Here is a 14,353-nt window from a genome sequence, read left to right as displayed (position 1 = left end):
TATTTATCTTGTAATTCACCCTGAATTGTTGCGGCGGCCGCTGCTTCCTCCGCTGTTTGAACAGTGGTTAATGTGAGCGAGGCTTTATGATGCGGGGCTATGGAGCAGATGACGGGGCAGAGGCCGGACCCGAGACTGGGGCTCCGGGTAAGGCCAGACATGTCTTGTCCTCCATAGACACACGTTTAGCTGCTGCTCCTCTGTCCTCTCACGATTTGTTGGGCAAGGTGGGGACACCTGTGAATATTTCCATATCCAGCAATGACTCAGGAGCGGACAGATCACACTCCCTTTACATGGCTGAACATCCCATCTCCTGTTCCCTGGCATCGGAGCCAGCATTACTGACCTCAGAGCTGTCACCACTGCCCCATCCATCCATGGACTAAGCGTCAGGCTTCATAGTGCACAGCAAGTGAACCCAGGAGAATGTGGAAGAACACGTTTCCTCTATCCCTTCACAAACTCCTCAGGATCTGTATGCACCGAGGGGGTTACATGGTGGCATGTATCGGGTTTGATGGTGGTGCGTCAGCTTATATGGAGATATATACTGATTGGGTGGAGGTACATGGACATCCTATTCTACATCCATAGGCATTAGTATGGAGTTGCTCCCCTTTGCTGGTCTGGGAAGGCTTTCCACTACATTCTGGAGAGGGTCTTTTGGGATGGAATTTTTGCCCATTCATAAACACGTGAACTCAGCGATGGAGCGGCGCCCCCAATACTTTTCTCCATAGCGTGTATATCTGGCACACAAACGTTTCTTTTTTTTTTCTGTTTATGTTCCGTTTTTTGCGATCAGTTTCCGTATTTCCATCCAAAGATAGAACATGTCCTATTATCATCCGCATAACGGACAAGAATAGTATTGTTCTAATCAGGGGCAAACTGTTCCGCAAAATACTGAAAAAACCCTAAAACATACGGTTGTGCAAGAGGCCTGATATGGAGGATCCTTTCCTTTTTGCTTTTCTGTAGATTTTGTAATGTTGGAGATTTAAACCTTGGTGCTTAATACCCTTAGTCGCCAATAATTGTCCATTCTTACCCGGCCAGCAGCGGGTCCTGTTACGACCAGTGATGTGATGGAGAAGTCTGCAGGACATGCTGGGAACTGCTGATCAGACTCTGGGGGGTCCTGGAGCAGAGAGGACACCGCAGGACGCAGGTTCTCCAGTCGCCCCGGTAGCTTATGATCGATGGCTGCGTTCACTCTCAAGAAACTGCTCATTTCTGACTTGGGTCTTACTGGAAACTTCAAGCAATTTTCCCAGTTTCAGTCCACGTATGAAATCTTCCTCCTCAGCGAGAATGACCTGATGTTTACTTCTTCTCCGACACCTGACAGTTTAATGGGGATTTTGCACTAATTGTGTCACTCCGTCCGCTTCCTGACACCCAATTATCCAGGGTCCGTCTCCATGGAAATTCGCTGCAAGGAGGCCGAGGAGGAAAGTCAGGATCTCGGAAGCAGCAGAGATTATCTAACCTCCTCTTGGGGCTACATACAATGTCACCCCTCCCCTGAAGACATTTTCAGATGGAGGATCCGACTGTCACAGCTTCACAGTCCAGACCGAGCTGATCGGCACAAAATTCCCCTCCTGTCAGTATCTCAACAGCTGGATGATGTTCGGTGGGATTTGTGCCGCCATGTTAAGCCTGACAGAAGCCATTCAGGTTACGGTTTTAGTGCTGGGACGCAGCAGAGGTTCTCACCATCTTGTACAGACTGGAGCAGGTTTTTGCTGAATTCGTTTTACCCTCTACCTTTAAAGATCTTCCAGGGTCTTTGTGTCACCGCCACATCTGGAGGGCCGGGGTTAAATCGTTTTTACAGGGCAGATCTAGTGCAATCACCACTGCATTACTCACATTCGTCTGTCCCCGCATGCACATCAAAGGAAAACTTCCCTAAACTTTTTGCAATTTGGTTCCTGAACAGTTCACATGTAACAGATTTCTTGCAGAAATCCATGGTCTTGCTGGTGAATGGATTCTTCCGTTGCACTGGATCTGCCTGGTGTGACTTTGGTCTGCAGATTAGGGACATCTTCTATGTGCATCCTGTATTTTTCTCACTCCCGTGCACAGATTGGGCTATTACACCATAAATACAGACGAGGATCTGGGCGTCTGGATCTCCGAAAAAGCAAACACCGGATGTGCACAGAGTTCTGTAAAAATGGAAATGCAGCAGCTTTATCACATCCCCTGGAGGACGTATTCTCCATAGCAGTGACTGATCAGCGGTTCCTGTCGCTGCTGCTCTCCCATTATGGGACAGCAGCCACAGGGACCTGTCCCCTGAATTAAAAACTCCACACATAAACATAAATTGAATTTATTCTAAAGCAAACTCAGGATTTTTTTTCTTTTCACCTTGTTTCTTTTATAGCAAATTCTAATCACATACAGGTTAATGCAACAAAAGAAAAAAAATGGGGGAAAAACATCTGTACAATCGTCATGATACCCGGGGAAAGTGAACAATCCAGATATTATAAATACAGAGCTATAATCCATGCACATTAACCCCATGTACTCCTCAGTTCTGCACTGTAAATGGTGGTGGTGCTGCAGCCCCCCCCCGAGGTGCAATGGTGACCCTGCCGGGCAGAATACGCAGGGTGTGATGCTCATCAGGGGGACAAGTGATAATAGGACAATGGAGCTGGGATCGGACAGGCTGTTAGTAGGCAACGTCCAGAGCGCCACACTCTGACCACGAGCTGGGACACATGCTGCGACCACTCCGCAATACTAAGAGACTACAAGGTGGGATTTGGTTTGAAAGCTGCTTTGTTTTCTTATCTTTCTGCGTGGAGTTTTCATTAGTTATAAAGCGCGGTGGTTCCGGCTCTCAAACGGCTGGAGGTCGGAGCCATTGACAAGCCGTTGGTTATTTTATCAGTGAAGCTGCATTCAGGTGGAAGAAAAAGAAGAGGCCACAAAAGAAAAGAAAAAGAAATCCTTCCAAGTAATGTTTAATTTATTAGACCGACAGCCACTTCTGACAAGTACGCAGGAGCGCGGAGGCTGAGGGGCTCGGCCGCCACACTTACACCTTAACAGTCAATAAGGATCAAGCAGAGCACTCCAAAACTGAAGGCCGAGGTGCACTCCACCTGCGTGGTGGTGGTGGGGGGGCACCTGGCGTAACAGGCCACGAAGATACATATACAAATTGCCCGGAGCACTGGTGGAGTAGATCAGGTTCAGGAGAGCTGATCCACGCCTTCCATCACAGCATCATACATACAGGGCAGGCGCCTCAACCTCACGAGGAACATGTGGAGCTTCCTATTTACAGGGTGATTAAATATCTTATAAATAAAGGAACAAAGTAAAGAACCAAAAACTGCCTCACGTGATGAGTAGATGGATGCACAAGATGGCGGCGCAGTGAGAACAGAGGTGACTAGACTGCGGCGGGAGGAGCAGAGTCGGGGCTTTATGCATGGTGACTGAGGTACATCCGCTGCAAGTCCTCATAGGAGACACCATCTCATGCATCATCTGTAGCTCTGCCCCGGCAGCCGCCATCTTGTGAGGTCTACACAGGAGAAAGACTTGGACTAAGACTTAAAACGACGACTCTTCTACCGGAAGGAGTCGGAGCTTTCTCCGCAATGCGCAGCTTCAGTCACAGCGAAAGGTCGAGAATGTAAAAAAAAAAAAAAAAAAAAAAAAAAAAAATGAAAAAGCCCTGACAACTCTCGTCACCACTCAGATAAAGTTAAAAAACAAAACAAAAAAACCTTTAAAAGCTTTGACGCTTGCATCGCGCTGGACAGACGTTTTACTGAAACAATAAAATGGCGCCTTTGCTGCTGAACCCTCCTGTGCACACAAGATGGCACCTTAAGCAGGACAGACGCACGCGCTGAGGACATCTAATTAAGGTCTTGTCCATTCGCTGAATGTGAAATAGTTTTAATGTGTTTCGCTGACCCTCACCGTGTCACCAGCTCCCTCTGCGGATACGGCGCCGGCAGCGGTAAAAACGAGCACAGAGTATTTACAAATTAAAACAGCAGAAAGAAAGACAGGAAAGAGAAGAGATGCAAACCATCAGCGCCTGCAGCGTCTAACGCCAACGCTGAGCGGCGGTTTTCCTTGGAGGAATTCATCACTGGATCCGGAATCTCTACATTCAATTTATGAAGGAAGAAGAGAAGCTGAGAATTCATATACATTTTAAATAAAATACTGATTGCATCAACCCTCGAGGGGCGCAGCTGATGGCGTCTTCGTTCGCCGCTCTGAATTGGGGCAGTTTTTTTTTTTTTTTTCCGGAAGTTTCAGCAAATGGAAAAGAGAAACGGCATTTTCTGGACAAATAAAAGCCCTTCAGCGCTGGAGCCCTGGGAGCCTCGCCGGCTTCTCCAGTGGTGAAGTCGTCCATTCTATTAGTGTTAGTTGTGGCCGCCACCGGACACGTCCTGCGCACGGAAGGTGCTGGCGCACGCTCAGATACCACTTTCTAGAAGCCGCTCCAGGACAGAACGATGCCACTAACTGTGTGTGGAGACGTCGGAGGACGAGCTGCTATTGCTGTTCGTGGTCTGCGCCCTTTTAATGTACAAGTTCAGAAGTTTCATCTGAGGAAAAGAAAAAGAAAATAAATAATAAACTCGTCACCTGATGAGACGGCGGACTGTCTGCAGGACCGGACCAGGATGTGGGAGTTCCCAGAGTTCCCTAGGCCACATTTAGGACCCTCCTAGCTCTGCACTTCCCTCTGTCACAGCGCAAACAATATGGCATCCTGTGCGTGTTCTGGCGGCTGCTCGAGTTTATGTAACAGGAGACGTCAGCACTAGTAGAGTCCGCACCTCGACATTAAGACTATGTCAGAGGTCACCGCTGCTGTGCGAACGAGGCCAGGGCGAGCGCTGTGATCGCCAGGGATGTCGTCCACACACCGGTGAGGGGTGTAATGATGCAGGACGCCCCCATCTTACCTTACTGCCTGTGAGCTGCGCCAGGTAAGGTTTCAGTTCCTCTCCAATCACAGAATAAATGGCTACCAGACAGAAGACGCTCGCTTTACGGACGCTGCTCTCCGTGTTGTCATAGCCCTGCAGAGAGAATAAAGCCTCAGTAACCGTGCAGGACAAAGCTAACAGCGCACAGAGGGGACGAGGAGACCTCATGGGGGGCACCTGCAATAAGCCGGGGATGATATCCTGCAGGATCTGATGCAGCGACTCCTTTGAGATGCGCTCAATGACTTTAGTCTGCATTTTGATGGCGGCGAGGTTGATGGGGTAGTCGGCCGTCTGGATGATGGGACACAGGACCTTGATGCACTGCTCCGGATGGATAGAGCTCGCCAGGGTGGAGGCAGCTTCTTCTGCCGCTCTGACAACCTGAAACACACAGCAGTCAAATACTGACAACCTGAAGCATCTGCACAGACGGACGTCATTCTCACGGACTCCCTCAGTGTAGACGCAAGACCTGCTCTCGTGAATGGCAGCATTAACTGCTCACATCCAGAGGCCGAACTGTGAGCTAAATACATCAGCATCACAGATCTCTCTCCTGTCCTGCTACTTTGCTACAATGTATCAGTGCAGGTGAAATGTTTGGCTTAAACTAGATTCACCTGTAACAGACCCTCAGCAGTGAGAGGTTTTACATGAAATCTGAAACTCCCTGCAAGATGAAATCGGAATGACTCTAGACGCTGGATGGTGTTCACATAACTGGAATATGGTGTACATTATATAATGTCTGCGCTGATGACATTAGGGCTGCAGCTAACGATTATTTGAATAATCGATTAGTTGTCGATTAATTTCTACGATTAATCGATTAATCGGGAAAAACGACAAAATTACAAAACAAAGAGGTTTATATGATCTTACTTGAAAAATTATGTTCAAAGGCCATATTAAAACAAATTGTGGACGACACTATTATGGGGGATCTGTGGGCGGCGCCGTTATGGAGAGGGGGATCTGTGGGTGGCGCCGTTATGGAGAGGGGGATCTGTGGGTGGCGCCGTTATGGAGAGGGGGATCTGTGGGTGGCGCCGTTATGGAGAGGGGGATCTGTGGGTGGCGCCGTTATGGAGAGGGGGATCTGTGGGTGGCGCCGTTATGGAGAGGGGGATCTGTGGGTGGCGCCGTTATGGAGAGGGGGATCTGTGGGTGGCGCCGTTATGGAGAGGGGGATCTGTGGGCGGCGCCGTTATGGAGAGGGGGATCTGTGGGCGGCGCCGTTATGGAGAGGGGGATCTGTGGGTGGCGCCGTTATGGAGAGGGGGATCTGTGGGCGGCGCCGTTATGGAGAGGGGGATCTGTGAGCGGCGCCGTTATGGAGAGGGGGATCTGTGAGCGGCGCCGTTATGGAGAGGGGGATCTGTGGGCGGCGCCGTTATGGAGAGGGGGATCTGTGGGCGGCGCCGTTATGGAGAGGGGGATCTGTGGGTGGCGCCGTTATGGAGAGGGGATCTGTGGGTGGCGCCGTTATGGAGAGGGGGATCTGTGGGTGGCGCCGTTATGGAGAGGGGGATCTGTGGGTGGCGCCGTTATGGAGAGGGGGATCTGTGGGTGGCGCCGTTATGGAGAGGGGGATCTGTGGGTGGCGCCGTTATGGAGAGGGGGATCTGTGGGTGGCGCCGTTATGGAGAGGGGGATCTGTGGGTGGCGCCGTTATGGAGAGGGGGATCTGTGGGTGGCGCCGTTATGGAGAGGGGGATCTGTGGGTGGCGCCGTTATGGAGAGGGGGATCTGTGGGTGGCGCCGTTATGGAGAGGGGGATCTGTGGGTGGCGCCGTTATGGAGAGGGGGGATCTGTGGGTGGCGCTGTTATGGAGAGGGGGATCTGTGTATGGCACTGCTATGGGGAGGGGGATCTGTGCACTGTTATGGGCATAACAGTGCACAGATCCCTTTCCCCATAGCAGTGCACAGATCCCTTTCCCCATAGCAGTGCTATACACAGACCCCCCTCCCCATAGCAGTGCCATAGACAGATCCTCCCTCTCCCCATAACCGCCCCGGCCCCGCTGCTTAGTCGGACTAATCACTGCATCTTTATTTTACCTTTTACAATGACGCTCCGGTAACAACTAACAGGCAGAGCGGACGCGGCGTAACGTCACTTACTCACGTGACACACCTGCTCCGCCCACTTAATGAATGAAGGAGGCGGAGCAGGTGCGTCACATGAGTAAGTGACGTTACGCCGCGTCCGCTCTGCCTGTTAGTTGTTACCGGAGCGTCATTGTAAAAGGTAAAATAAAGATGCAGTGACCGCCCGCCCGCATAGCAACGAATCGGCGATTATTCGATGACTGGATTCGTCGACAACGAATCCAGTTATCGATTACATCGATTAATCGTTGCAGCCCTAGATGACATCATAGGGTCTCGAATCTGTGCCGTGCATTCGCTCTAATCATCCCGCAGAGCCGTCATGTATACGGCCCATAAACCTTTACAGAAGACGTCGGCGATGCCATTCCTGCCGCTGGAGCAGAATCTGCTGAGATTTCTGGTCGTGCTGATTGATGGGGGTAGTAGTGCCTGTGACCAGAAGCAGTGAGCGTCTACAATGAAGGCTATATGATGATGGAGGATGCCCATGCTGGGTGGATCCTTCCGCTGGATCGGATATTGGTTTCACTATGGATCAGGCTTGTTGGGCCGGTACCTAGGAATGTGGTGCTTATAAGGGGCTTCAGGTAACTGGTTTCCCTGGACATGACTGGGATGCCCAGGTCACAACGTGGAAGACTTCTCATGTTTTCTGGGAATAGGTAATACATGGAGGATGCAGTTATTGGCAGCGGCTCAAAGATGGAGGAACTGCTGGAGAGACGGATCCGAAAGTCTTATCATAAGGAATGAAAGTAAATGTGGGGCCGCGGCCCCTGACTGAGCGAAGCCGGGGAGCTGGGAGCCTCTTGTTCGGACCCCAGTGTCGGATTCTGGTCTATGAAGCTCCTGAGCTGTAGGGTGAGAGAAGATGGGTGGGGGGGCAGTAATCTACATCACTGTAAAGCCGGCCATACACTGACAGCCCCTCCCCCGTCTCCTCTGACTCCTGGGGCGGGTCGCTGTGCACCCAGCTGTAGGTGGTGGACAGGAGACCACTCTGCAGTCCTGTGTCACCCCTCCCCCGTCTCCTGGGGTGGGTCGCTGTGCACCCAGCTGTAGGTGGTGGACAGGAGACCACTCTGCAGTCCTGTGTCACCCCTCCCCCGTCTCCTGGGGCAGGTCACTGTGCACCCAGCTGTAGGTGGTGGACAGGAGACCACTCTGCAGTCCTGTGTCACCTCCAGCCGAGGACCAGCTTCCTGTGTGCAGCCTGAGGGTAATGTATTCCGGAGCGGCTCTCGCTCATTAGTCGCGTTGGCTGCGTGCACAGGAATGCACCTGTAAATATTAACCCGCACTGCGCTCCACCCCAGACGTGCAGCACAGACTAGGTGTCAGGGGGGAAAAAAAGAGTAAAAGAAGTGTTTTATCAACTGCAAATCTGGAAGAAGAGTCATTAAAAAATGTCACACGTACAGTGTACACGTCACATGTCATGTACATAGACCTCTATATGAACATGCCATTCCTGATCTACGTGTGCACTAGAGATGTGAAGGATCCGTATAGGGCATTCAGTCCCTGCTCCTCAGCATGAGGTTCCTGCAGGTGGACTCCGGGGCCCCTCACAATGAGATTCAGCAGCTATGAATAGATTGATGACCATATCCAGCACCCCGGCTGTGGGGGGCATGCGCCCCCAATACAATCTGCTCAGATATGTGCAGCTACAGCCCCGGATGGCACAGTTTCTCTAGTAAGCGCCCTTGGCGAGGAGTCAAGCCATCGGACGAGCGATGCCAGAACACAATGTCTCCTGGAATCTTATCAGCAAATCTAACAAACCTCTGACTGTTCGCCTGTGACGCTGCATGTATAACCTGCCAGAGCGAGCGGCGGGGAGAAGGTGAGAGAGACAGGCGGTGTACACACCACGGCGGAATTAGCGGTACAAACCAGAAATCACCCTGGGGAGCGGTCCAGGAGATCAGCCCACAATGGGGGTGGTAGTACTGAAAGCAGAATCATTATACAAGGACGTTTATTAGAGACTTGCCATTGTCAAAAGTGTTGCTTGCTGTTAGTGAATGGAAATGTCAGGGTGTAAACCCAGATGCTGAAAATCTGTTCTTGCCTAGTCCTGCTCACAGTGGATGGGTCGTTACAATGCATTAGTGCAAGTCTGCAAGGATAATGTGTAAGGACGATGAGGTCGGGACAGGATCTCAGCCTCTGGGTGAGGGGAGATATTTCCATTCACATAGATCAGGCATCCTAAAACTGCGGCCCTCCAGCTGTTGTAAAACTACAACTCCCACAACGCCCTGCTGTAGGCTGTTCAGGCATGCTGGGAGTTGTAGTTTTACAACAGCTGGAGGGCCGCAGTTTGAGGATGCCTGACATAGATGGTACAAGTACTTTCTATGTCCCAATGATCCCGCCGTGGAGGCCGCTCTGAGGGGTCTGCCTCCCTTTTATTCTCTGCACTGAACAGGCCGTGACTTTACCTCTTTGTGAGAATCCTTGTGCGCCTCCAGCGTCTTCATGATCGTCAGCTCTGCGTAGTTTTTAAACCTCGCCGGTTGGTTCCTCAGGATTTCCCGCAGAACTCTTAACGCCAAAGCTCGAATCGCGTGCTGAGAAATGAAAAACAAAAATCTGTGAGAAGACGAAATGTCGCTTGAAAATGGAGAACTGAATCAATGGCCGGAAGTCAGAGAATAACCAGGCCTCTGCTAATCGTGCTGCACACATGTGAATGTCAAGATCGCAGCTTGCTGTCAGTGAATAGAAACAAGCATTCACATTCTGGAGGCAAACTATCCTAGTCTGTACAACTTCCATTCCATTGACAGAAAATTAATAAGATGAGCAATTAGGAAGTTACAAAACATTTGAATCTGTAACCACCATGTTTACAGAAGCCTGGGCACCGGCCCTTTAAAGGGACTACTCCGAGGGCCACGCGGCTCCTACTCTAATGGGGTGATGTCTATGAGAAACTCTTACGTCTTTGTCTCCCAGAGTCTCCAGGAGGAGGAGGAGGATGGTTTTGAAATGCTCTTCCCAGACCCCCAGGTTGTCCTCTCGTGTGATCTTCAGCAGCTCGCACAGCGCGCCTTTCCTCTCCTCCACCCGCTCGTTGTGATTAGACAGTTCCTTTAAGAGGTCGGCGACCAGGTCAGAGTGGTCAATAGAAACTGCAGGGCAGAAGGAAAACGTATCAGCGCATAAATTACTGAAAGAGAACCACAGAGAATCCACGACACATAAGACGCAACAAACCATCTCGTAGCTGGTCCATGTCGTCGTCAAACACGGCTTCCTTCAGGGCGGTCTTGTCATAACTGTTGATGGAGTCAGAGTAGGGGTAGGGGCTGTAGTCTCGCCCACGTGGCCCAGTAAACGCTCGAGGCGGCTGGGTGTTTAGCAATGAAGTCTTGTTGTCGAGCGCCATCCGACCGCCTTCAACCATGTCTGATCCGCTACGGAGGTCGCTGACAGGAGACGCCATTCCAGCCTCACGGGAGACCTCGGGGGAAGGGAAGGAATCGTGTCAGTCTACACCTCTTTGCCTGGGCGGCTGGAGGGCCGGGAGCTGGCTCCTTTAGATCACAAGGATCACACTGTCCCAGGCATCGCTCACTGCTCGTAGATCTTACCAGATCGCCGTCCTTCCTTGGATCCCTCTTCAACGGCTCATTGAGATCCTCTTGGCTGCGGAAGCTGAATTTCTCTATGGCTTCAGTGACTCCTCGGAGGGAACTGTAGATTTCATCAGAATTCAGGTTTTCAGTGTCATAATCCAGCAAACTGCAGATGAGAAAACACAAGAAAAACTAATGAAGGCGCTAATCACACTCCAGCATGGCGGCAACAAAACCAAGCAGATCATCCTGGATCGGAAGATTCCGGAGAGAACATGCCGGCCGCCAATATGAGCAGCGCTCCGTGTGCTGGGGCACCAGGACAACTCCTCCCTCTTAGGTTGATGGCAAGGGATGCCTCCTCCCACTTCCTCTCCCCCAGGACGACGCCGCCTCCCTCTCCCCCACCCCCCAGGGTGACTCCTCCTCCTCCCGCCTCCCTCTCCCCCACCCCCCAGGGCGACGACTCCTCCTCCTCCCGCTCCCCCACCCCCCAGGGCGACGACTCCTCCTCCTCCCGCCTCCCTCCCCCACCCCACAGGGCGACGACTCCTCCTCCTCCCGCCTCCCTCTCCCCCACCCCCCAGGGCGACGACTCCTCCTCCTCCCGCCTCCCTCTCCCCCACCCCCCAGGGCGACTCCTCCTCCTTCCGCCTCCCTCTCCCCCACCCCCCAGGGCGACGCCTCCTCCTCCCGCCTCCCTCTCCCCCACCCCCCAGGGCGACTCCTCCTCCTTCCGCCTCCCTCTCCCCCACCCCCCAGGGCGACGCCTCCTCCTCCCGCCTCCCTCTCCCCACCCCCCAGGGCGACGCCTCCTCCTCCTCCCGCCTCCCTCTCCCCCACCCCCCAGGGCGACGCCGCCTCCTCCCACCTCCCTCTCCCCCACCCCCCAGGGCGACGCCGCCTCCTCCCACCTCCCTCTCCCCCACCCCCCAGGGCGACGCCTCCTCCTACCACCTCCCTCTCCCCACCCCCCAGGGCGACGCCTCCTCCTCCCACCTCCCTCTCCCCCACCCCCCAGGGCGACGCCTCCTCCTCCCACCTCCCTCTCCCCCACCCCCCAGGGCGACGCTTCCTCCTCCCACCTCCCTCACGGCGACGCCTCCTCCCACCTTCCTCTCCACCAGGACGACTCCTCCTCCCACCTTCCTCTCCACCAGGACGACGCCTCCTCCCACCTCCCTCTCCCCCAGGACGATGCCTCCTCCCACCTCCCTCTCCCCCAGGACGACACGCCCCCCCCCCCCCCCCCCCATGATGACCCCTCATCCCACCTTACTCCCCCCACGATGACGCCTCATCCCACCTTACTCCACCCAAGATGATGCCTTATGTTACCCGACTCCCCCCAGGATGACCCCTCATCCCACCTGCCTTACCACAGGATGACACTTCCTCCCACCTGCCTCCACCCCAGGATGACGCCTCCCACCTCTCTCAGGACAACCACTCCCACCTTCCTCCCCAACAACTGCTCTTCCTACTTAACAGGACAATGAAACCTCTTGTAATCATTACCTCGGGGAGAGGCCACCGTGAGAACAGTTAGTTGGAGACGTTAAGGGACTTGACCGGCTGCTTGAATGTCGGGAAGGGGTTCGGCCCATTGTGTTGCTTGGGGAGCCCTAAAATAAGAAAGAGATGATTATTATGAGTCATCAACCAAACACAGAAAAACAGCCTTCAACAGGGAGGACCCCACGGCCTGACCCTCGCCCCGAAGAGGATTTCCCAGCTTCTCACAGGTCAACATCTGGACTACCAGCAAAAAATGTCTAGACTGGATCTAACTGTGTGACATATTAGGCTTGTATTGTCCAGTATGTGTACTCCGACAGCAAGCAGAGATCTAGAAATAGAAACCTACAGAACTTTACACTATTCAATAATGAAGCTCCATTTCCGTTCAGCTGGGCTGTCAGTACTCGCTTGGCTGGGGAGCAGGGGGCGCTCTGGGCTAGCAGCTCTGGCTGGGGAGCAGGGGGCGCTCTGGGCTAGCAGCTCTGGCTGGGGAGCAGGGGGCGCTCTGGGCTAGCAGCTCTGGCTGGGGAGCAGGGGGCGCTCTGGGCTAGCAGCTCTGGCTGGGGAGCAGGGGGCGCTCTGGGCTAGCAGCTCTGGCTGGGGAGCAGGGGGCGCTCTGGGCTAGCAGCTCTGGCTGGGGAGCAGGGGGCGCTCTGGGCTAGCAGCTCTGGCTGGGGAGCAGGGGGCGCTCTGGGCTAGCAGCTCTGGCTGGGGAGCAGGGGGCGCTCTGGGCTAGCAGCTCTGGCTGGGGAGCAGGGGGCGCTCTGGGCTAGCAGCTCTGGCTGGGGAGCAGGGGGCGCTCTGGGCTAGCAGCTCTGGCTGGGGAGCAGGGGGCGCTCTGGGCTAGCAGCTCTGGCTGGGGAGCAGGGGGCGCTCTGGGCTAGCAGCTCTGGCTGGGGAGCAGGGGGCGCTCTGGGCTAGCAGCTCTGGCTGGGGAGCAGGGGGCGCTCTGGGCTAGCAGCTCTGGCTGGGGAGCAGGGGGCGCTCTGGGCTAGCAGCTCTTGCTGGGGAGCAGGGGGCGCTCTGGGCTAGCAGTTCTATCTCTAGTTGGGTGGGGGCCGCTTTCGGACGGGCGTTCTTGCTGCATGGGGCAGCGGGAGATGCTCTCCGTAGTACTGCAGTAATTTCAGTCATCCACATGATTCTCAGGGAATCCATAGCATGGGAGGTGCGAGGCACCACACACTGAGCGCGGAGCTCCTACCATGCTGCTGTTGCTGGAGTTCTTCAGATGGTTGTGCAGTAGTTTGGTGGCGCCGTCCTGGAAGGTTTTCGGCAACGCTCCCAGTAACATGGTGAACTCCGGTGTGTTCAGCTCAAACAGAGAGATCAGGACAATCTGTGCCGCCTAAAATGAGAAGAGTCAGGAAGATGAAGAAGGGATCACTGGGGGCCACAATCTACATCAGAAAGAGGTCCTGGATACAGAGACAAGAGCGAAAGTTCTAGATCTAGCGAGCGGAGACCACACAGTAACCACATTCACATCGCCACCTCTCGGGGGTCAGGAATATGGGGGGGGGGGCAGACTCCTTTCATTGGGGGGCCGTACACAACCAAGGGCCACACACAACCAAGGGCCACGAGCAGACTGGGGGACCGTACACAACCAAGGGCCACGAGCAGACTGGGGGACCGTACACAACCAAGGACCGTGAGCAGACTGGGGGACCGTACACAACCAAGGACCGTGAGCAGACTGGGGGACCGTACACAACCAAGGACCGTGAGCAGACTGGGGGACCGTACACAACCAAGGACCGTGAGCAGACTGGGGGACCGTACACAACCAAGGACCGTGAGCAGACTGGGGGACCGTACACAACCAAGGACCGTGAGCAGACTGGGGGACCGTACACAACCAAAGGACCGTGAGCAGACTGGGGGACCGTACACAACCAAAGGACCGTGAGCAGACAGGGGGACCGTACACAACCAAGGACCGTGAGCAGACAGGGGAACCGTACACAACCAAGGACCGTGAGCAGACTGGGGGACCGTACACAACCAAGGACCGTGAGCAGACAGGGGAACCGTACACAACCAAGGACCGTGAGCAGACTGGGGGACCGTACACAACCAAAGGACCGTGAGCAGACAGGGGGACCGTACACAACCAAGGAC

General features: G+C 54.0%; 1 protein-coding gene across 5 annotated transcripts in view; it reads right to left on the bottom strand.

The window, feature by feature from the left end:
* Positions 1-2,334: 2,334 nt before the first annotated feature.
* Positions 2,335-14,353, bottom strand: part of CLASP1 (cytoplasmic linker associated protein 1) — a 104,475-nt gene continuing 92,456 nt past the window's right edge. For all 5 annotated transcript variants that reach the window (XM_044303184.1, XM_044303180.1, XM_044303182.1 and 2 more), the window contains 9 exons: positions 13,434-13,577; positions 12,227-12,333; positions 10,724-10,874; positions 10,347-10,593; positions 10,071-10,261; positions 9,569-9,697; positions 5,175-5,381; positions 4,974-5,090; positions 2,335-4,610 (listed from right to left, as the gene is read on the bottom strand). In XM_044303184.1, coding sequence (XP_044159119.1) covers positions 4,524-4,610; positions 4,974-5,090; positions 5,175-5,381; positions 9,569-9,697; positions 10,071-10,261; positions 10,347-10,593; positions 10,724-10,874; positions 12,227-12,333; positions 13,434-13,577 — 1,380 coding nt within the window. In that variant the 3' untranslated portion in view covers positions 2,335-4,523. The remainder of the gene's footprint in view (positions 4,611-4,973; positions 5,091-5,174; positions 5,382-9,568; positions 9,698-10,070; positions 10,262-10,346; positions 10,594-10,723; positions 10,875-12,226; positions 12,334-13,433; positions 13,578-14,353) is intronic.

The sequence above is a fragment of the Bufo gargarizans genome, chromosome 8 (assembly GCF_014858855.1).
Source record: "Bufo gargarizans isolate SCDJY-AF-19 chromosome 8, ASM1485885v1, whole genome shotgun sequence".
NCBI lineage: Eukaryota > Metazoa > Chordata > Amphibia > Anura > Bufonidae > Bufo > Bufo gargarizans.
This window is presented reverse-complemented; position numbering and strand designations above follow the sequence as displayed.